Source organism: Octopus sinensis, unplaced genomic scaffold (genome assembly GCF_006345805.1).
Source record: "Octopus sinensis unplaced genomic scaffold, ASM634580v1 Contig17337, whole genome shotgun sequence".
NCBI classification, from domain to species: Eukaryota; Metazoa; Mollusca; class Cephalopoda; order Octopoda; family Octopodidae; genus Octopus; species Octopus sinensis.
Window position 1 is genome coordinate 1 of NW_021834982.1, and position 25797 is coordinate 25797.

Genomic DNA, 25797 nt, shown 5'->3' on the forward strand with positions numbered 1-25797 from the left:
CTGTCTGTCTGTCTGTCTGTCTGTCTGTCTATCTATCTATCTATCTATCATCTATCTATCTATCTATCTATCTATCTATCTATCTATCTATCTATTTATTTATACACATATATATATGCTTATTGAATTTAAAGTTTTGAAAATGTGGTTTCTTGTATATTCGGAATCCCCCTCATCTAAAATAAAGGAGAAAAAAAAAGTTCAAAATTTTTAATTTGGGGTGGGAGATAGATGGAGGAGTGGGGGTAAAATTTAAAAAAACATCTAAACGTAGGAATCCGAAATTTTTTTTTTAAATGCATTTTTCAAGGACAGGTGCGAAACTGCATTAGCCCCGGAAACTGAAAGAAGCCCGTCGTATATATATATGTATATTTTATGTGTGTGTCTTTGTGTCTGTGTTTGTCTCCTCACCATAGGTTGACAACCGATGTTGGTGTGTTTACGTCCCCGTAACTTAGCGGTTCGGCCAAAGACCCCGATAGAATAAGTGCTGGGGTCGATTGCTTCGACTAAAAACCCTTTAAAGTTGTGCTCCAGCATGGCCGCAGTCAGGATTACTGAATCAAGTAAAAGAATATATTTACATTAAGTCTATGTCTGGTCAGAGAGTGACCAATGGTTTCGCATCCGTAAAGCGCTTGTCAGATCCAATGGCCACGGGCATATAACCTCTCTTTAAACTACCGGGTGTGCTTCCTTTTCGGATATATGATCCACTGACAATACACACACACACACACACACGACAGAAGTAAATAGACACCCCATAAAATATCGTTTTATGCTTATTCTAACTTGTAAAGGTTTATATTTTCTATGAACTGACATTTTTATGTCTCAGGTTCTATATGCGACTGTTTAATCATGCCATGTTCAAAAGAAGTCTTGGAAGTTTCTGAATTTCTAAGTGGCCGTATTGAGGGTCATTCTGAAGGTGGACATAGCCAGCAGAAAATCGCAGAAAACCTTGGTATCACGCTTTCTACATTTAATAGAGTAATTGTGCAATTCGCCAAGGAGGGGAAGGAGTCTATATCACCTCGCCCAGATCAATGGAGGATGACCCTCGCTGCAAGGCCTCTGACATAACAGAACAAGTTGATATCAGTCCCAGAACAGCTGTCAGGTACCTCCACAAACCTGGTTACTATGGCAGAGCAGCAAGAAGGAAGCCACTTCTTCGACCAGCCAACATCCAGCAGAGAAAAGATTGCACTTTTGAGATGGTGGAGAGGCCACTAGCATTTTGGGACACTGTCATATTCTCTGATGAGTCCAGATTTGCTGTATTTCCTGACAGTGGTCGAGTGTGGGGTCTGGAGACCCTGTGGTCGAGAATTTGATGTGAAAAGATTGCAGCCAACAATGAAGCACGGCAGCTATTCCGTGATGGTCTGAGGAACAATTTGAAGCAATGGTTGATCAGAGCTGGTGGAGCGTGAGGGAAACATAAACTCAGATAAATGTCTCCATATTGCAGGAAGGATTCCTTCTAATCTTCTCCAATGGTGAAATGATTAAAGAAGACTCTTTATTTATGGAAGATGGGTCTCCTTGTCTCACTGCTAAAATGACCCAAGATTTGTTGGATGAGAATGGCATTAAAGAGCTTCCATGACCAAGCCAGTCACCAGATATGAACCCTATTGAAAACCTCTGGGACATAACGGACAGGGCACTTCATAAAAATAACAAGAAAACATCTTCAAAGCGAGATTTTTTGCGATTACTGCATGAAACTTGGCAAAAAATTCCGTAAGAGAATATTCTTCATCTGATCAGTAACATACCTAATAGGGTCCTGGCATTGAAAAATGTAAGGGGCGTGTCTACTTAATATTAAATATTCACATTATAATAATTAATAAATAATTTGAACATATAATTTCAGATTTAAATAAATTTAAATGATTATAAGGGTGTCTATTTAATTCTGTTGTGTGTGTGTGTGTGTGTGTGTGCATATATATATATATATGCATGCAAATATATATGTGTGTGTGTTTGTTTGTCTCCCTCCTCACCACTTGACAACCGGTGCTGGTGCGTTTACGTCCCCGTAACATAGCAGTTCAGCAAAAAATGAATGATAGCATAAGTACCAGTCTTTTATAGAAGTACCGGTGTCGATTGATTCCACTAAAATTCTATAGGGCAGTCCCCCAGCATGGCCGCAGTCCGAGTGACTGAAACAAAGTAAAATATAAAAGAAAGAATCATCTTTATGACTTGTTCTGCAGTATCAAACCATTTTGCCAACTTCTTCATACAAAGACGGCGTGCTGGCAAAATCTTTTGGGCGTCGAACAAAAATGCTTCTTCCGTCTCTTTAAAGTTCTGAGTTCAAATACCACCGAGACCAACTTTGCTTTTCATGCTTTCGGGGGTGGGAATCAATAAAATAAATATCGGCATGCCTCTCCCCCAACCCCAACCGCTAAAACTGTCTGAAATTTGAAATCGTTATATTCTTCATACCAGATATGCCAACACTGCACGATACAATGAAGGGCCACTTGCGAAGCAAAGTTTTAGAACCCTTGGTCTAATTATTTGATAAGAGTAGCTGTGTGGTAAGGGGCTTGCTTCCCAACCGCATGGTCCGAGGTTCAGTCCTACGGCGTGGTACCTTGGGCAATTGTCTTCTACTTTAGCATCGGGCCGACCAAAGGCTTGTGAGTGGATTTGGTAGACGGAAACTGAAAGAAGCCCGTCGTATATGTGTGTGTGCGTGTATTTGTCAGTCTGTGTTTGTCCTCCCACCATCGCTTGACAACCGATGTTGGTGTGTTTACGACCCCCGTAACTTAGCAGTTCGGCAAAAGAAACCGATAGAATAAGTACTAGGCTTACAAAGAATAAGTCCTGGGGTCGATTCGTTCGACTAAAGGCGGTGCTCCAGCATGGCCGCAGTCAAATGACTGAAACAAATAGAAGAAATGAAAGAATACTGGCCTTTCTTTTTCTTTTTATTTTGTTAAATTCAAGACGCCCCCCCCCCCCAAAACCCCTTCTATTTCAATGACGTTATTGTATGAGATCGAAAGGCAATACGGAAGAGCAGAATCAGTCTGCAACGTCAGCGAAGAATTGGCTGAAAGACCGTTAATAAATCTTCTGTTTAACATTGGTTCCAAAAAGTTTCCTAATGGAGTCGAGAGCCTTCAAGATGGGGGAAAAGTTGGTGTCGTTCTTCTAGGCGAATGCCTTCTACTGCATATAATCCTTTCTACTTAAGGCATAAGACCTGAAATTTTTTTTGGAGGGAGGATGCCAGTCGATTAGCTCGATCCCAGTACGCAACTATTACTTAATTTATCGACCCCGAAAGGATGAAAGACAAAGTCGACCTCGGCGGAATTTGAACTCAGAACGTAGCGGTAGAGGAAATACCTATTTCTTTACTACCCACAAGGGGCTAAACACAGAGAGGACAAACAAGGACAGACAAACGGATTAAGTCGATTACATCGACTCCAGTGCGTAACTGGTACTTATTTAATCGACCCCGAAAGGATGAAAAGCAAAGTCGACCTCGGCGGAATTTGAACTCAGAACGTAGCGGCACACGAAATACCTATTTCTTTACTACCCACAAGGGGCTAAACACAGAGGGGACAAACAAGGACAGACAAACGAGTTAAGTCGATTACATCGACCCCAGTGCGTAACTGGTACTTATTTAATCGACCCCGAAAGGATGAAAGGCAAAGTCGACCTCGGCGGAATTTGAACTCAGAACGTAACGGAAGACGAAATACCTATTTCTTTACTACCCACAAGGGCCTAAACACAGAGGGGACAAACAAGGACAGGCAAACGAGTTAAGTCGATTACATCGACCCCAGTGCGTAACTGGTACTTTATTTAATCGACCCCGAAAGGATGAAAGGCAAAGTCGACCTCGGCGGAATTCGGCAGACTAAATACCGCTAAGCATTTCGCCCTGTATGCTGACCATTCTGCCAGCCCCCCTCCCCCACTGCACCGCCTTTTCTACTGCGTATAATCATTCATAGGATCCCCAGTACCTTGTGAGTGAATTCCGTAAAATGAAACTGCGATCGATTAACTCGACTAAAGCTTTCTTTAATGCAGTGCTCCAGTATGGCTGCAATCCAGTAGTAGTAGTAGTAGTAGTAGTAGTAGTAGTATGAGCAGCAGTAGTAGTAGTTGTATGAGCAGTAGTAGTAGTATGAGCAGCAGCAGCAGCAGTAGTAGTTGTAGTAGTAGTAGTACTAGTAGTAGTAGTACTTAGTAGTAGTAGTAAGTAGTATGAGCAGCAGTAGTAGTAGTTGTATGAGCAGTAGTAGTAGTATGAGCAGCAGCAGCAGCAGCAGTAGTAGTTGTAGTAGTAGTAGTAGTAGTAGTAGTAGTAGTAGTAGTAGTATGAGCAGCAGTAGTAGTAGTTGTATGAGCAGTAGTAGTAGTATGAGCAGCAGCAGCAGCAGTAGTAGTTGTAGTAGTAGTAGTAGTACTAGTAGTAGTATGGGGGCATGCTCCGTAACAGTGTGTCGCTACATCCACAATTTGTTGGTGATTCCTTAACACTGTTGGTGGACGACACCTCTGCACCACTCACGTGACGACCCTCCAACCCATGGGTTCGTTTGGGTGGTCGTTGCAGGTGAGGGTTTTACGGGGCTGGAGTGCTAAGTTAGCCTCAGCCCCTTTTAGACGCCTTTTATGATGACACGCAGCGGAAATGTTGGGTCCCTTCTTTTGGTAAGCTGGAAACCCACAATGTGTGTGCAGTCCAATCCCTGAAACAAAACGAGTAAAAGTGTGTGTATGTATGTATGTATGTATGTATGTATGTATGTATGTATGTATGTATGTATGTATGTATGTGTGTGTGTGTGTGTGTGTGTGTGTGTGTATACGGCTGTTCACGCGCTACAGCATGTGTAAGTACTTGCATTTATGTATATGAACGCCAAGTTATGCTATGCTATGGGCCCTTGATTCCTAAAGAGTGTGTGTGTTTGTATATATGTGTGTGTGTGTGTGTGTGTGTGTGTGTGTGCATGTACGTATGTATATACTTTTTTCTAACAACTTGCAGATGCACGCGTTACTAGTTGAAAGTTCCGCACAGCAGATGCTAGCAAGTTTATGGGGTCATCACGAGAGAATGAGCACCACTTCGGGGCCTTCTTCTCGACGCCTTTATTGTGCATCCCTCCTCACTGTGTTGGGGCCTGTTTTCTAAATGAACTGGTTACTCAGTTTCGCTCAATATTCTTTTAGCCATTTCTCATCGCCTCTTTTTAACCAAATCCAGTGTTTTGCCTTCTCCACTAAAGTCCGAATATGATTGTATTTGCTTTACGATGAGTTTGGCCGAGGACAACCACAATTACCTCACACTGTGTCCATTGAACTTCGATTGGATAATGCTCTGCTTTCCAGCCTGCGTCTTTACATTCCTCGAGGAGGTTTTTTATAACGGTCGATCTTTCGAGTCCGCGCGGCGTCCATTTTATCTTCATGAGGAATCGTTAACTCGACTCGATTTACTACTTTTTTTCACGCCATATAATAATGTCTGGTTTCTTCGTAAATAGAATGAGGAAGAATCCTTGGCACCCCGGTAAATCTGCAGTCATCCCCCAATAGCCGTTCCACTTTTCATCGGTCTCAGGAAGTTTCTTTTTCTTCTTCAAACGGATCTGCTGTCTTGAACGCACGAAGGTAATGAAATCTCTGATTGGTTCCTTCCATGATTTTTTCGTTTTTTTTTTTTTGCCACTGTTGATGAGAGCAATTTTTTTTTTATAGCTTTGAAGAAGTCCTTAAGGACCGGACTGTGAACAGTCGGAAACAATATGCTTCAGTGTTCCAGCTTCCCCATATCTGCATTTATCGTTCTCTGACATGTTCCACCTTATTAAGTTTGTAGGCGACTGCAACGCTTCGTAGGATGTACGAGCCAGAACACTCAAATTAGAAGTACTTCACTTCCATATTTCATTCCAGCTTATTTTCCTCCCAATAACGTCTTCCACCCATCTTGTCACCTGTCCTTGCTGAGAGTATTGAATCAAATGGAGCTCTCTTCTCTGTTTTCCTTCATTTGACGCTGTCGCTAACAACAAATCTGCGTTCGTTCCACGTCATGCTCCCAAACGGACTGAACCGATCTGAGCAAGATCCAAGTCCTCTCCGATCAATTTGCGTGGCATCCACCATATTTTCTCACAACATCGCAGTGTGTAAGTGAAGACAAGATGTTATCAGTCTCTACTTCTGTTCCCCATTTCCTGGCCGTTTTCACACCTGCTGGATAACACCTGATTTCTATATCTTTCGACTCTCTCAGCATCATCACCGTTCGTACCTTCCCTAAATTATAAAATTCGACGATTGACGGCTGTGGTAACTGCAATGAGCCCCTTTTATGATAAAGAGCTGAGCTGTTCAATATCCAAAGTTGGCCTAATCGCTCTCTAATGAACACATTGCATTTTGCTCACTGATTTGATCTCGTCACAGTATCACCCCGAATATTAAGTGGCCACGAAAAGGCGAGGATATAAGCCGAACTGTAAGCACTATATTTTATACTTCCCTGGCAGCTTCGAACCGTCAAATGCTGTTCATCCTCGGCTTGTTTCATAATCTACATCCTGTGACTTCTATCTGACAATGTTCCAGCGTATATACACTGCAAGCCCTTAACAGCTTCTTCCTTCACTGTTGGATCGCTTTCTCCTGCTATTTTGAATTTTACGTCTTTCTGCCCTCCCTAATAAATGTCAGACTACGCGACTCTTTCGCTCTGAATCGAACCCTTGACTACTATACCAGTTTTTCTAGCCTTTAGAGGGCACTCAGCATGATCTGCTGTCTATCGATAGAAGCGCCAGGTCATCCACGAAGGCCCTTTCAGGTGATTATATACGGACCATTTGTTCTGAAAAGTTTGTCGCTTTCAAAATCATTTCCGTGAACAAGGATAAGTCAACCGCGTGAGCCATTGTTCTGCCAGCAGCAATGCCAATCTCCAGGCGGTGCCAATCTGTTGTAACGTTACTGGCACACACACACACACACACACACACACACACACATGGAACTGCAAGAATTTTTCGCAGGTTTCTAGACGCATGACCAGGAAAAAGTGTCACCTTAGTCTGCTGGCTGAGGACGGCTGACACTTTCTATAATACCCAGAAAAATAAGCTGTGAGTTTTCATATAACAACAACAACAACAACAACAACAACAACAACAACAACAACAATAATAATAATAATAATAATCGTTTAACGTCCGTTTTCCATGCTAGCATGGGTTGGACGATTTGACTGAGGACTGGCGAACCAGATGGCTGCACCAGGCTCCAATCTGATCTGGCAGAGTTTCTACAGCTGGATGCCCTTCCTAACGCCAACCACTTCGAGAGTGTAGTGGGTGCTTTTACGTGCCACCAGCACGAGGGCCAGTCATGGGGTACTGGCAACAGCCACGCTCAAATCGTATTTTTTACATGCCACCTGCACAGGAGCCAGTCAGCGGCACTGGCAATGACCTTGCTTGAATGTTTTTTTCACATACCACCGGCACAAGTGCCAGTAAGGCGATGCTGGTAACGATCGCGCTCGAATGGTGCTTTATACGTGCCATCGGCATGGAAGCCAGTTAGCTGCTCTGGCAACGATCACGCCGGTCATATGTTTGTTTATCTACTCTTAGGGAACCTGTTATAGTTACAAGAACTAATCAGTTACTTACTTTGCCTGTGGATGTGACGAGAGACTAATAATGAAACAATATATTCATCAGAAGTCTTCAGAGACTGTGAAGCTGTTGGAAGTTGATGGTCCATAGATATAAGTGTTTGGAAAATGATAATAATGTCCAGAGGGGAATATTTGAACCGCGGGAACCTTAGGAATGAGCCGGTGCCTCCGCTGTGCCGCATCTGTAATAGAGTGGATGAAACCGTTGCTCATATCATGAACGAATGGCCAAGACTTGCCCACGATCAGGTAGCGGAGGTGCTACACTGGAAACTGCAAAAAGGGAGGGCTATACAGATGCATGATGTGGTCTGAGCACAAACCGCAGAGTTTGGATTTCCCAATCCAAATAGATCAGGTGCTAAAGCATAACAGACCGGACCTGGTAGTGGTGGACAGGGTGCACCACATGTGCTATCTAGATGATGCTGTATGTCCCTTTGACTCACGAAAAAAATCGATAAGTATGAAATATCCCGGCTATGGAAAATGAAGAAAGTGAAGATAGTGCCAATTATTGTTGGGTCCTTGGAGAGTATGAGAAGGCAACAAGGCGAATATAAAGGAAATTGGAAAAGAGTGCCCAGAAGAACTGTTACAAAAGGTTTGCCTCTTTGGCACGGCCAGAATAATCAGGAAAGTATTGGATAGCTGAGAAGAATGGATAGCATGGTACCATAGGCTGCAGGTAGTAAACCCGCTACGCATGCAAGACTCCAGGAGCTCCAACAAGACCTGTGATAAGAGAAAATAATAAAAATAACAATAATTCTAGGATGGCATTTATAAATATTTAATATATCGCAACGCCACATGCGTGTGTGTGTGTGTGTGTGTGTATGCGTGTGTGTGTGTGTGTGTGTATGCGTGTGTGTGTCACCCCAACATCGCTTGAAAACCAATGCTGGTATGTTTACGTCCCCGTAATTTAGCGGTTCGGCAAAAGAGACCGATAGAATAAGTACCAGACTTACAAAGAATAAGTGCTGGGGTCGATTTGTTCGACTAAAGGCAGTGTTCTAGCATGGCCGCAGTCAAATGACTGAAACAAATAAAAGAATATATATAGATATATATATAATATATATATATTATATATATATATATATTTGTGTGTATCTATATATATATATATATATATATATATATAATGTACACGCACACAACACACATATGTATATATATAGAACTGGAAACAAAGAAGCAGTCAAGAGTAGAGTTTAATAATATAATAGGGACAAGCATTTTTCACAGCACACAAACAGCAGAGACGCATAAAACACATGATACGGTTAGAATCTTCTTTTCCTTTGATCTAATTTGATATCAAAAACTTTGAGAGAGGGGGGAGAGAGGGAGGAGAGAGAGGGAGAGAGAGAAGTAGAAAGAGAGAGAGTGAGAGAGAGAGAATGGGAGAGTTTTTGAGAACTGGTTTTTCAAAGTTCTGATTGTTTTGTCTTTCTTTAAAAACACACTGACAACTAGCTTGCGTGGACCGGTGCTAACCGGATCGAAGCGATTTTAGCTCACCAGTCTACACACACACAAAGTTATACGTACGTATGTGTCTTTTTGTGCACGTGTGTATGGATATACACTTATATATAGATAGATAGATATTTATGTAGGTGTATGGAAGCGGTAAACAACCAGCTTGTGCGAACCTGTGCTAACTGGATCGGAATGGTTTTAGCTCCCCATTGTACACACAAACGCACACACACATACACACACACACACACACACACAGTTGTACGTGTGTGTTATGTCATTTTACGCCCGTGTGTTTTGATATTCTATGTAGGTATGTGTATCCGCTGCACGTTTATGTTCGAACACATTGAACGAAATAACGAAAGAAGGGAACAATCTTTGTAATATTTCTAAACAGTACTTTTTTTTCTTTTATTTTTCTGAACAATTTCTCCCAAGAAATTCCAGGTAATTCATCAAGTCCTGGACACGATTTGATATCAACAACTATCTACTTAACTGGAATGTGGGGTGGTCCCTATCCTTTCTACTATTGGCACAGGGCCTGGAATTTCGGGGTGAGGGGCCTAGGCGAGTGCATCGACCCCAGTGCTCGACTGGTACTTATTTTATCGATTTCGAAAGGATGAAAGGCAAAATCGACCCCGGCAGAATTTGAACTCACAACATAAAGACGGACGAAATACTGCTAAGCATTTTACCCGACGTGCTAAAGATTGTGCCAGCGGACCCATAACGGCTGAAGTTTCCACAACAGATATCGATCTCGCGTCACATCCCAACATTCGGACAAAACTTCTTCACCATAACTGGCTCTGCTCTCTTCAACACCATACCAAGACACACCAGAGAAGAGAAAGATGCCATATTTCACTAAAGCATTGAAGAAGTTGTTGGATGGTTGTTATACGATGATGCTTCGAATGGCACTCAATGTCTCCTGGAAAAGTCATATAACAAACGCCGACCTATACCAGGAACTACCAAAAGTAATATTGAAGACACAGCATTGAAGGATGAGGCTAGATGGACACTGCATCAGACACAACGATGAAATTGCTAACAAGCGAGTGCTATGGCAACCAACGGAAGGAGGAAGACGACCGGTATTGGACAACTTGCTGGAGGATACTGGAATGGAATGGGTACAGGAGGTGAGGACCATTATGGGAGATCGAGATGAAGGGGGGAAAATGTGTGGAAACTGTCTTGGGGCGTCCTGTAGGACGACCAAGATAGATAGAATATTTAAATGGTTCCTGGACAAATCTCTCCACTAAATCCCGGATAAACCATCTGCACCCAGCTATATCTCTGCAAACAATGACACTTTTCTCCGAAGGGCTACAATGCCCAGACAATGACTATAGTATGAAACTTTATTAAAAGTCTTTTACAGGTGGTGCTATTAACTTAGGCATGGCCTTGGTCAATGCTGGCTGAGATCTATCTAAAAATCTTAAGTGTGTGTATGTGTGTGCGCGTGTAGAGAGAGAGAGAGAGAGAGAGAGAGAGAGAGAGAGAGAGAGAGAGAGAGAGAGAGAGAGAGATGCATTGGCTTAGTGGTCAGCGTTGGACCCATGATGGTAAGATTGTGGGTTGTATTCCTGGACAGGGTGACGCGTTGTGCTCTGCTCCAGTCCACTTAACCGGTAAAGATGAATAATCCTGCAACGACCAGCGTCCTGTACAGAGGGAATAAAACCCCACGAAAGCCGGCAAATCGGCCCTAAGGATCTCCTTTTCTCTTTTCTTGCCTCTGATTCTTTGGTCTACTCTTCCCCCACTCTCTCACATTTCTCTGTCTTTCTTACTTTGCACTCACAAGTCAATCCTTGACACGCACTCTTTCTTCTCCCCTCTTTAATTCCTTCTTTTTCTCTCTTCTCCCCCCTTTGTTGCCTTCGTCCCTCTTTTTCTCTCTCTCTTTGTTTCCTTTGCCCCCTTTCTTTTCTCTCTCTTCCGTCACGTGACTGCTGGTCAAATCAGCCTTTTGGCCTCCGACCACTGCCGTGAGAACATCGTTGTCTTCGTCTGCCGAAAAGGCATTTTTTCCAAATACGCCAGCTAAACTTGTTGTACTGTTTATTAGTCGTAAGACACCCGTTGTTTTCGACCTGTTTTTACCATTATTGTTTTTTTGTATTACACTATTGTGTTTTGTATTTTATATTCGTGTGGCATCGTCCGTTTTTCTGTCCCTGTTTCGTATACATTCGATCCTTCTTCCAAGAAATCTAATACTCGTAGTTTAGTTTTTCCTTGGGGCTGGCCGGATCGGAGCGATCTCAAGATTAATCAGCCGAAATTGCTACGATGATCCGGTTCTTGACTGAAGATTGAAGGCTTCGAATGTCCCGTCCGTGTTTTTTGTATCGTCTTCTAAATGTTTTACGTTCTTGTCCCAGTTTGTATTTTTCTACATATAATATAATATATATATATATGGGGCAGTGGTTAGGGCGTCGGGCTCACAATCATGAGGTAGTGAGTTCGATTTCTAAACTGGGCTGTTTGTTGTGTTCTTGAGCAAGACTTTATTTCACGTTGCTCCAGTTCACTCAGCTGTAGAAATGAGTTGCGATGTCACTGGTGCCAAGCTGTATCGGCCCCTTTGCCTTTCCCTTGGTTAACATTGGTGGCGTGTAAAAGGAAAGGTGGTATCCATGGGCGACTACTGGTGTACCATAAACATTTTTGACTAGACTTGTGCCTCGGAGAGTAACTTTCTAGTCCAATCCCATGGTCATTTAAGAAGAGGATCTTTACCCTTACACACACACACACACACACATGTATGTATGTATGTATGTATGTATGTATGTATGTATGTATGTATGTATGTATGTATGTATGTATGTATTGACCGCTAGCCACTAAAGCTTTTTTTATTCTCTCTCTGTTTATTTTCTCATGCTCCTTTCTGATGAAGAGCGTAGGCTCGAAACGTAAAAGACTTTCTCACCTTCCCGAGCGTTAAACTAATACACCTGTTCGTTGTTTATACATCTGTCTTCGTCTTTTGTTTTTGTTTTTTTGCAAATTGCAACTATATATATAATATTAAATTATATTTATATGTAATATATATATATATATATATATATATATATATATATATATATATATATATAATATATATATATATATATATATATACTTATATATATAATATGTAGAAGTAAGATCCAAAGATCCACGTGTAAGAGTGAGTAAGCTTCGAGCAGTCCGTAGAAGGTATAAAAAAAAAAAAACACTTTCAGGAAGAATAGTGACTTAGAATGTTGTAGGTTTTCCCCGTATCGAAGTACGATAAGGTGAAAAAAGTTGATTTTCTAGTTCACGGTTAGCAAATAAGAATTGAAATCGGGGAAATGGAACAGGCAAAATCCAGGTTAAATATGCTTCCTAGTTAGCAGAACTTGGGAAGTAATAAGAATAAGTGAAGGAGGGGCACTCCCCGAGTTACTCATCGGGCCGAAGATACTATAGTTAAATGAAGTTCACACTGTCAAGTTAACTCGCAGGAGATTTGATCGGAAATTAGTGGAGGGCATGGAGAGAGAGAGAGAAGAAAAGAAAAGAAAAATATATGAATGAAGAAATAAGATATGGGAGTGGGCTAATGAGTAAAGTTGTTAAGAATAAGAATAAAGAAAAGGAGAGGGGGAGAGTGAGGGGAAATCCCGATCAGATTGAAGTCTATCTATCTATCTATCTATCCATCTATATGGTATTTTGTCCTTACCAGTCTCATATTATGTTTACGTATTTTTCACTGTTTGTGATGTCCTGTACTTGATGTATTTTATATATATATATATATATATATATATATATATATATATGTATATATATATGTATATATATATATGTATATATATTATATATATATATATATATATATATATATATATATATATATATAGATATATATATATATATGGGTACACAGCGACACAATTCTTTTCCTCAACAGGCCCTGCCCTATTTAACATTGTCCTAAAACTGATCAAAGAGGAAAAACATCCCATCACCTTTAAACGGAATCTGGACAAATTTCTTCAAGGAATACCAGATAAGCCACCCATACCTGGATACAACTCACTCAACTAGAGCTCCCTACTCGAACGGACCATGAAACCACAAAACTTGACTTAAAAAGGACATAGATAATGCCATCAGGTGGTGCTATTAAGTTAGACATGGCCTGGACCAATCTTTGGTCGAAACATATCTAAATTTTATCTAAGTTTTATAAATATGTTTATATGTAAATATATATATATATATATATATTTATTATATAGAAGGAGCTTCTACAGGACTAGAACTGTTTCATTCAAGAGAAATCTTCAGGAAGCTCAGGGCTTCCTGAAGATTTCTCTTGAATGAAACAGTTCTAGTCCTGTAGAAGCTCCTTCTATATAATAAATTAATTTTACTCTGCTATGTATTGAGTACCTTATTTACTGTGGTTAACCCCGAATCACCCGGGACCTACATATATATATATAGTATATATATATATATAATATAATATATATGTGTTGTATATATATATGTATATTATCTGTGTACCGTTGGCGATTTTTTGCCTCTGTCTTCCCTTCTCTGGATCTTTCCTTCTCCTATGTTTCCGACGAAGAGCTCCGCTCGAAACGTTAAACCCTCCTTCTTTCCTTCTCTCCTGAGCGTCCAAAATACTATATTTGTTCCACGTCCTCGCGTTGTTGTGTTTTTCTGTGCTTTCTTATATATATTATAATATATATTATAATATATATATATTATATGTGTGTGTGTGTTGTGTGTGTGTGTGTGTGTGGTGGTGTGTGTGGTATGTATGTATGTATTATGTATGTATGTATGTATGTATGTATGTATGTATGCATGTTTGTATGTATAGGCGTGTGTTTGTATATGTGTATGTGTATATACAGGTTACATCAGAAAGGCAGCCATTACCGCGATGCTTGTAATGTGAGACAGGGGGTAATGTGAGACCGGGCGACTAATGTCTCCTTTCCTTTCTCTTTTTTCTTTTATTTTCTTTTTTCTTTTCATTTACTCTCTTGGTATTTAAACTGGTTTACACCGTACTTTTGCTGTTGGCAAAATTTCGCAATAAAAGTGAAATGGTTTAGTCACTAAAACTGGGTCAGACCCCCACCACCACCATCACCATCACCACCACTTTTGTCATGAATGACCACGGGATTGCACTTAGAAAGTTCCCCTCCGAGGCACAAGTCCGGGCAAAGCTGTTTATGGAAGACCAGCAGTCACCCATGCATACCAGCTTCCACTCGTTATGCCACCGATGTTATCCAAGGGAAAGGCAAAAGGGGCCGATGCAGCTTGGCACCAGTGACGTCACAACTCATTTCTACAGCTGAGTGAACTGGAGCAACGTGAAATAAAGGCAGGAATTTCGTTTAAGAACACGACAACCGAGTTTACGGCATTGATGCACCTCAACAACAGCGAAATGCATCTGTTGCTCTCATGAGTCTCTACAGCAATGATATTCATCTCGCTTCGATATATATATTGCGTTCCTAACACGAAGAGATTTTATCTCAGACAATTCAACAGCACCATGCCTTCTAACAGAGCATTCTTTCATACTTTTACTTGTATCAACCATTAGACTGCGGCCTTAAGAAGTTTTACTCAAAATCGATCCCAGTACACTTTTAATACTCTTTTACTTGTTTCAGTCATTTGACTGCGGCCATGCTGGAGCACTGCCTTTAGTCGAGCAAATCGACCCCGGGACTTATTTTTTGCAAGCCCAGTACTTATTCTATCGGTCTTTTTTGCCGAACCGCTAAGTTACGGGGACGTAAACACACCAGCATCGGTTGTCAAGCAATGCTAGGAGGACAAACACACACACATACACATATTATACATATATACGACAGGCTTCTTCTTTCAGTTTCCGTCTACCAAATCCACTCACAAGGCATTGTCGCCCCGGGGCTATAGCAGAAGACACTTGCCCAAGATGCCACGCAGTGGGACTGAACCGGGAACCATGTGGTTGGTTAGCAAGCTATTTACCACACAGCCACTCCTGCGATGTATTTTTTTTATATATCCACTTTTTAAAAATTATTTAAGAATTATTAATTTTGATAAAAATCCTAATGTAGGGGGATACCCGCTAATGATAAAATTAATATTATAATGAAGATGTTTTATTTATGTGTTTATTTTGTTCTGTTAAAGAATATATAAAAAAGGTTGATTTATGGAAAATGTTATGAATATAGGGAGAATAATAGTAAATTAATATAAGAAATAGGCGCAGGAGTGGCTGTGTGGTAAGTAGCTTGCTAACCAACCACATGGTTCCCGGTTCAGTCCCACTGCGTGGCATCTTGGGCAAGTGTCTTCTGCTATAGCCCCGGGCCGACCAATGCCTTGTGAGTGGATTTGCTAGACGGAAACTGAAAAAAGCCTGTCGTATATATGTATATATATATATGTGAGTGTGTGTGTGTTTGGGTGTCTGTGTTTGTCCCCCTAGCATTGCTTGACAACCGATGCTGGTGTGTTTACGTCCCCGTCACTTAGCGGTTCGGCAAAAGAGAACAATAGAATAAGTACTAGGCTTACAAAGAATAAGTCCCGGGGTCGATTTGATCGACTAAAGGCGGTGCTCCAGCATGGCCGCAACCAAATGACTGAAACAAGTAAAAGAGTAAAAAGAGTAAATTGCTAGTATTTTGTTCGATTCACAGTTGGCGATTTCAATATAATGTTGTTTTAATTGAGTATACTGAGTTCTTTTACAGCTCAGCAAGCTTCTGCAATTGCCGTGAATGTTTTGTCCACTCTTTTCCATATATCGAAGTACGAATTCCATTTAAACCCATGATAACCGACGGCACAGCATTAAGAGGCCTCAACAAAAGCGAAAAGCGCCAGACGTTACTACAAGACCCTGCAGCTGCGATGTTCGTCTCACTCCGATATGCATTGTGTTTCTAAGAAGAGATTTCATCTCAGATAGTTCCACAGCACCATGCCCTTCAACGGTGTGTATACGTTTCGTATGATATACAAATGACGATTTTAATTTTATTAGCTTCGATTGCGTGTATCAAGATACCCCCACGGCGAATAAAATCTCATCTCCACTCACTACTCCACACCTACTCGGCTCAGTTTGAGGGCAAACTCTGACCACTTCACTGTACCAGAGATACCCCACCATGTGTGTGTGTGTATGTGTGTGTGTGCATATATATATATATATATATACACACACATATATACACACACACACATATATACATACATACATACACACACACACATACACACACACATACATATATAATGCTGCCCTCGCTCACCCAGCCCCATTCACTCGACTCAGTTGGAGTCGACCACTCACTGACCACTTCAACACGCCCTAAATACCAAACAGTGTGTATATATGATTATATACCCTAATTAACCGGCCTCCTGACATTCATTTCAACGATGCTTGTTAATGAGATTTATTGATGTCGTAGTTAGTTATGGTGCGCGCGCAGACAGAAACACACACACACACACACACACACACACACACACACACACACACCACACACACACACACACACACACACACACACACACACATTTACCTTGTATCAATGACAAAACCAAATCCTTTCACCTTGGATTAAGACGACTAAAGAATATAATCACCATCGTCATCATCAACATCATCATCATCATCGTTATCATCACCATCACTACCATCACCACCGCCACCATCCTCACCACCGTCATCACCACCACTACCACACTCACTACCGCCACCACCATCCTCACCACTTCCACCACCACCACCACCATACCACCACACCACCACCACCACCACCACCACCACCAATACCACCAATACCACCACCACCACCACCATCACCAACAACATCACCACCACCGCCACCATCCTCACCATCATCACCACCATCACCAACAACATCACCACCGCCATCACTACCACCACCGCCACCATCCATCACTACCGCCACCACTATCACCACAGCCTCTACAACAAAAGTAATACATTCGAACTAGCAGTATGGTTAGCGCGTCGAACAACAACAACAAAACACTTGTGATATTTGTAGCGTCTCTTTGCGTTCTGAGTTCAAATTCCGCTGAGGTCAACTTGAGGTCGATGACAAAGAAATGGATCGATGTTTATTCACATATGACCCTCCCCTCAAAATAGCATTGAATCTAAATTATTATTATTATTAAAATAATTCTTCTGAGGCCGGCTTTGCCTTTTATCCATTCTTTCGTGATCGATAAAATAAGTACCAGGGAAATACTGGGGTCGATGTAATCGTCTAGTCCCCTCCCCCTTACCAAATTTCGGGCCTCGTGCGTATATCAGAAAGGATTATTATTATTATTATTATTGTTATTATTATTATTATTATTATTATTATTACTTTTTTTTTTCTTCTTTCAAATTTTCTTCCATTTCTTGCCGAGTGTCTTCCCGACTCCTAGGGCAAAGAAACTTATTATTATTATTATTATTATTATTATTATTGTTATTATTATCCCCCCGAAGTCCGGTTTATAGTCAAGTGCTAGGGGGACGGGTGGTATCGATTTGCGCCCCTCCCCTTAAAATTGTTAGCCTTGTACCCAAATGAGAAACCATCCGCAAAAAAACCCATCCGAACCACTACCAACGACCAAGAGCTATCACCACCACCACCACCACCACCGCCGCCGCCGCCACCGCCACCACCACCACCATCGCCGCCACCACCACCACCACCACAAATATCACAATCGCATTCATTATCATTGCCATCACTACGACCATTGATAGCTTTATTATACTTCTGTTACTACTCATAAACACACAATCTCAAACGCCACCCTCTCTCAACACACACACACACACACACACTGTGGCATAGACACAGTCACACACACTGACACAGTCGCACGCGCACATATACAGATTTATATACACATTCACGCTGGGAAGACACTTTAAGCAGTCGTAAACTCAGACATACATACATACACACATACATACATACATACATACATACACACATACATACATACATACATACATACACACATACATATATACATACACACATACATACATACATACATACATACATACACACATACATACATACACACATACATACATACATACATACATACATACATACATACACACATACATATATACATACATACATACATATATACATACATATATACATACATACGTACATACATACATACATACATACTTATACATACATACATACATTCAGACATACATACATACATACATACATACACATATACATATATACATACATATATACATACATACATACATACATACATACATACATACATACATACATATATACATACATACATACATACATATTACATACATACATACATACCATATACATACATATATACATACATATATACAGCATACATACATACATACATACATATACATACATTATACATACATATATACACACATACATTATAACATACATACATACACACATACATATATACATACATATATACATACATACATACATACATACATACATACATACATACACATTCAATGACAGGCACATAGACACACACACAAACACAGATATATATTCATACACATGCGTATACAATTGCTCTCAGACACATTCGTTTGTACAAATATATATGCACACATTTTTCCACAAGTCTACAGTTACAGATGGCGACACATAATATGTACATACATACACACACAGTTATAAACACACACTCAGAGTACAAGTAAGTATGTGTGTTTGTGTGTGTGTGTGTGTGTGTGTGTGTGTGTATACAGAGTATAAGTATGTGTGCGTGTTTGTGTGTATGTATGTGTGTGTGTACGTACATACATACACACATCTTCATTGACACGTGAGTATAGAGACGGACAGACAGACAGATAGATTGTGAGAGAGACAGATGGAGATAAAGTGTGTGAGAGAGAGAGAGCGGGCAGAGAGAGAGAGAGAGCGACCACACAGATAGATAAGTAGAGTGATAAAGAGAGAGAGATAGTTATGTAGAGAGGTAGATAGACAGATAGCAGAGAGAAAGATAAGTTGATAGACAGATAGAGACAGGCAGATAGGCATACAGAGACAGCTAGATAGACAGATAAACAAAGAGAGAGAGAGAGAGAGAGTGAGATTGATACACAGACAGATAGATTGACACGGACTCACAAAACGTATACACACACGCACACACATATACATACATGCATACATACATACACATACAATCATATATACATTCACATATATGTAAATACACACACACACACACTCACCACTGACAAAAGCCAAACTCTCTCACCTTGTCTAGTTTTAAGTGGATCAACATAAAATCGTTTTAATATCTGTTCTCGTCCCCCCCTTCTCCCTCCTTTCATTTGTACATACCACGTGACCTTGTTTGTTGGTCACTAAGCAGGGAGGTGGAGGGGAGGGAAGGAGATGGGGGTGAGGGAGGGAGAGTGAGAAAAAAAAAGCAGAGAGATAGAGTGAAAGAAAGAGGATATAAAGAAGAGGAATGGAGAAAGTGTGAGAGAGGGGGAGCAGAAAGAGGCAGAGGGAATCAGAGAGATAGGTAGAGAGATAAAGTGGTAGAGGGAGACAGAAGGGACACAGAGAGAGAAGAGAGAGAGAAGAGAGAGTTAGAGCGATGGAGACAGAGAGAGAGAGAGAGAGAGAGAGAGAGAGAGATAAACCGATGTACACACGCCTGGCTATACGTCGTTAATAGTTTGTGTGATCGAAATATATATAGACACGCACACATACATATACATATATACCCACGTATGTATGTATACGTATGTGAATAGACACTTACATACAAACCAACACACATGTGTATATACGTCCACTGTACACACACACTCACACAAATACATGCATTTATAGTGTCATCATATATATATACATACACATACACACACGCACTGAGAGAAGGCGAAAGAGAAAGGGAGAGGTTTCTACCTGTCAAGTCAATATCTATATTTATACACCCGCGCACACATACACACTTATCTCTTATCTATATCTATAAATATCTATATATACACTCGGAGAAAGAGCAACCGTGTGCTGCACAAGCGTTGGACTATAACACAGCGAACACATTTGCAAACCCTCGCTGAAAAAGAAGACTATATATACATATATATATATATATACACACACACATATAGTGGTTGTATATATAGTAATATAGAATTATATATATATATATATATATACTGTTGTATGCAGTGCCTGTATCGAGAGGAACACATCGCAGCATAATTTACCAAAAGATTTGCCTTCCAACAAAACTCTTACAAAAGGTTTGTTTAACCATTGCGAACTTGGATTATTTTTCATTTCCTGGGAAAATTTACTTTCAGTTGTTTTAGAAACGATAAAAAAAGGGCATAAAAAGCAAGAAGCATTTCCGATTCAGAACTAGAAAAGAAAAAAGAAACTTTATTACGAGGAAGGTTAATTAATGCCAATTAATGAACTCTGCTGGTTTGTTGTTTGGGTGGTGAACCAATTCGGAAGTAGCCTCATCAGAGCGGATTCTGTATCAAACATTTAAGTAGCTTTTTAAAATGAGATATAAACATTTGCTTACCGGATTTTATTTGTATTTGTATGTGTGTCAGTCCTGATGCTACATTAATTACACAAATTAACAAATTAGTAGTGTGTTTTTTTAATAATACATGTCCATTTATTTATTTCATGTCCAGCTATTTATTTCTATTTCTGGGTACATGCAACATATATGTAACCTACATGCACACATTTACAAGTCTGTAAACCATAAACATATACATCGTTATATTTACACATGCAGGACACAGCAACTGGAAATTTATCTTGTGAACATTTTATATAAATTCCTTATCTTTTTGCAAAAAATATTGGTCTCTGAACGAAGACTCGGCACCATTTTTTAAGAAAAAAAAAAGAAAGACAGACACTCCTCAACGTATAACATAAGTAATTCATACTTTATATATACATTCACATATACACACATATGCGTATATATTATCTTTACATATACACTTAAACAAAACTCTCTATATACTCGTATATATATATATATATATACTCTTACACGCCACTATAAATGTAATTCGTACTTCTTATACACAAACATTTTATATAGTCACATAGACACGCACATCTATATATATCCATATTTATATATGTTTCTTCTTATGATTGTTTGGCAGTTCTTCTTTTGAGAAAGATCTTTGCGATCACATAATGGTAACAGAACAAGCGAGGGATTATTACTCTTTTGTCGGACAATTCGGTGCAGATTTTGATAAAGGCACCATGAAGGAGTACAACCACTCGGTGAATGTCATTACAATGAACAACGACAACAGCACCAACCACGGCAACTGCAGTAGGAGTAACAGCTTCGACAGCGGCGACGAGGTGACCACCTCTACGAACACCACTAACAACAACAACAACAACAACAAGAATAGAGGTGGCGGCAGCGACAGAGTAAATGATTACCAAAACGTGGAACATCGTCAATTGTATTTTGACGGACCAAAGACACATTGCGAAAACGAAACTTTGGATTGTATCAGTGAGAAAAACAACAGCCACGGCATTCTGACCCCGTCTGACGTTCGATCCCTTGGGCTACCGGTTAATGGCTTCAGGGACATCGTTCTGTTCGACAACGATGATTTCGTGGCCATCTGCGAGAACTTTGTTAAGCTTTATTCGACGTCCGGCGACCTGTTGCACAAGATCGAACTGGCCAGCACACCTCTTTCCCTGTGCAGGGTGGGCGAACGTCGAGTTGTGGTGACCTGTACCTCGCGGGTGCTGCGTTTGATTGCCGTTCACATCGACAACGACAACAACAACAACAGCAACAACAATTTTAACAACAACAACAACGGTAGCGGTGACAACAACGACAGCTGTAGAACGTTGGTTCTCGAGCAAGAATTGAACACCGCAACCCAGTACTGCAGCGTAGCTCAGCTCAGCTCTAGTGAACTAATCGCCGTCGGTCTTAACGCCCCCGTATTGCACCGGCTCCTTTACATGCCCACCCACCTGGAAGTGCTGTCCACCCTGTATTTGGAGCAAGTCGGTAAACTGAACGTGCGCCATCAGCGGAGCTACCGTTGCGTGTGTGTCAGCGCCGCCAAACAAATTCTTATTTCAGACAGAATGAACAATTTCGTCATCAGCCTCAGTACATCAGGCACCTGGAAGATCCCGTTTTTCTACAAGCCCCAGGGCATGGTTGTCGCTGGTTCTTTCTTTTATGTCATCCAGGGTGGAGGACTGAATTTGGTATATAGATTCCGGCTGAATGGTCTTGATGCCTTCTGTCTCCTGCGCAAAGAACACGAGCTGCTAGACCCCTGGGGCCTGTCTATAAACAGGAACAAGAAACTAGTGATTACATGCAATACCTCTGACTGCCCCACAGTCAGGGTGTTTACGTGACAGACAACCAGCAGCCTTGACATAATGCACCTTATTTCTGTTCTTGACTTTATGTAAACACAACCACCATAACCTGCTGAAACACGCATTATATATATATATATGTTTGTATGTATGTATATATATTTACTGTGTGCACATGAACACAAATGCACTGTAATAACGTATGTGTAATAATACAGGAACTGACAACGAATGATCCATTTTATTTTTGAAAAAAAAAAACTAACAAAGTAATGTCTTCCAATCCTTTCGTTCTATTTGCTTCTGTATTGATTTACAGGTTTTTACACAATCAAACGCAATTAAACAGATTTAAAACAACAACATAAACAAATGCAACAATTCAAGAGGACAGACACACTGACATCAACATCATATATAATATATATATATATATTCACACGCACACATAAATATAAATATACATCTGCATACAAGTTTATCAAGTAACAACACGCTGTGATTTTGTACCCTATAATATATATATATATATATATATAATATATATATATACATATATACACCCACACTTCTTTATTTGTTTACTTCCCACCGTCACTACCCAACCCAGATTCTTTCATATCACTGACAATATTTTTTCATCATACTTTATTTTACATTAATTTTGTTCTCGTTGTCCAGTTGTTTATATTTTTATATTTTTATACTTTATACATTATATATTTTCTATATACCCATTTAATTTATATACACACACATCCACACACTGCCTTCCCGGGCACACACTCCTTTAAATTGGACCAAGCCTTCATGTCTTCCTTTGTAATTTGGTTTGAAACTAACTTTTGTTAAATTATACATACATGAATATAATTACATTTAAACACACGCACATACATACATACATATACATCGATACATACATACATACATACATACATACATACATACATACATACATACATACATACATACATACATACATACATACATACATATATATATATATACATTTATATTTATATATATAATAATAATTTGAGGGAATATTATTCTTAACTTACAGGGAAAAAATTCAATTTAGAAATACTAAATCGAATTTCACAAAATATATATATATATATATATATATAAAAATTTAGAAAAAACCACCTTTTATCGATTCAAAATGAACAATTAAATTACACCATTTAGAAAATTACATATAATAGAAATATTAAATATAAAATAACAATAATATATCGATGATTTAAGTAAATTGCAAAATAATAAATAAAACATATATATTTGGTAGAATATATACATACACACATATATGTGTGTGTTTGTGCGTGCGTGTGTGTGTGTGCAACGATATATCATTATGCACACACACACGCGCATATCGCTCAGACATTGTGATTCGAATAACCTGGTGTATAAGTCTATGTACGTACAGCTCTGAACGAAGCTTTCAGTCGGTCGAGTTCAGAGCGGTAATCAGAAAGGAGATGACAAAGGCAAGTTCATAATGTAATCGTTTGTTGGTTTGGCACCTCTTTTCTTGTATATACATACATACATACATACATACATACATACATACATATATATATATATATATATATATATATATATATATATATATATATATATATAATCGAAGCTTGCAAGGCGCTATCAACACTTCTTCCTTTGAAAATCTCATATGTATATATATATATATATATATATATATATATATATATATGAGATTTTCAAAGGAAGAAGTATTGATAGCGCCTTGCAAGCTTCGATTCAGTTATTTTCATCATAACCTATTGATGGAGGCTACCAAGCCCAAAATTCGAAGTTACTATCTACTTTTTTCTTTATAAGAGTAATTAAAAAAAAGAACTGATGTTCTACTAAAAGGTATTTAGCAATTCTGTAATCAAAGTTTGGCTGTTTATCGTTTATACATAAACACACACACGCACACACACACACACACACACATACACACACACACGCACACACTCGCAGACACATAGACGTAAAGTACAAAAGTAATTCAAGAGGATCATCGTTTCGTGCAAGCAGTTATCCAAAATACTTGAGTTATTCATGTAGTTTTATACGACCAATATCATTTCCATATCTGCCGTCTCTGAAGATCACACGTATTAGATAATCGTCCAGTTATCTAATATCCAGTGTGAAACCGATAGATAAGATCGGCAGTAATGGATCTATAATACTGCATACTTTGGTTTATGCACACGCACACATATTTATTTTCATTTAGTGGTAGCAGAGACTTGTCTCTGTTGGCGATGTTTCGGAAATGGTACATTAAAACTGAAACTTTGTTTGGCAATTTCCGTAAAAAATTATTTCGTTAATTAATAAGTCGAATCACATATGTTTATGTATTTTTTGTGTATGCATGTATGTGTTTATGCGTGTATGTATGTATATATATGTGTGTTTATGTAAGTGTTTAGTAAGTATATGTGTGTGTTTATCTGCATGTATGTATATTTGTGTATGTATACATACATATACTTACGCTAATATACATACTTACACACATAAACATCAGCGGTTCAACTGAAAAAAAGAAAAGAATTGTGGAAATAAACATTTTTTTACGGAAATTGCTGAGACAAATAATTTCACTTTCGATATACCATCTCCGAAACATCCGCCAGATGTCTCTACTCCGGGTTTTTTTTTTATCCATCTTCAAACAGATTAGAAGCTCGGAGTAATGAATGCCTTACGACTCCAGCTTCTCTGAATACGTCTTGGAAAACCTTCGTTTTCTATTCTTTCGTTTGTAAATTCAAACATACATACATGAATGTATATATATGTATATATATATTATATATATATATATATATTATATATATATATATGTATATGATTTAAAAGTATTGATGTAATAAATTTTATAAAATTGGATATTTGCTGTTTTTTTTCTTTTACTTTTTAATGATTGTTTTATTTCAATAATGAAGATGTCCGTGTTTGTCCCCCCCACCACCA

At 39.3% G+C, this 25797-nt stretch overlaps 1 protein-coding gene across 2 annotated transcripts; it reads left to right on the forward strand.

The window, feature by feature from the left end:
* The first annotated feature begins 5442 nt into the window (after positions 1-5442).
* LOC118761785 (putative uncharacterized protein DDB_G0267840) lies at positions 5443-23033 on the forward strand. 2 transcript variants are annotated; one of them, XM_036499940.1, is made up of 3 exons: positions 5443-5697; positions 16107-16290; positions 21570-23033. In XM_036499940.1, the coding sequence occupies exon 3, from the start codon at positions 21604-21606 to the stop codon at positions 22819-22821; it is 1218 nt and encodes a 405-aa protein (XP_036355833.1). In that variant the 5' UTR covers positions 5443-5697; positions 16107-16290; positions 21570-21603; the 3' UTR covers positions 22822-23033. The 2 variants fall into 2 exon arrangements, with proteins under 2 accessions (XP_036355833.1, XP_036355832.1); XM_036499939.1 differs by lacking the exons at positions 5443-5697; positions 16107-16290 and adding an exon at positions 13739-13743 and having other exon boundaries at positions 21530-23033.
* Positions 23034-25797: the final 2764 nt, after the last annotated feature.

Coding starts and splice junctions, on each gene's coding strand:
- LOC118761785 (XM_036499940.1), top strand. CDS start 21,604: ATGGTAACAGAACAAGCGAGGGATTATTACTCTTTTGTCGGACAATTC.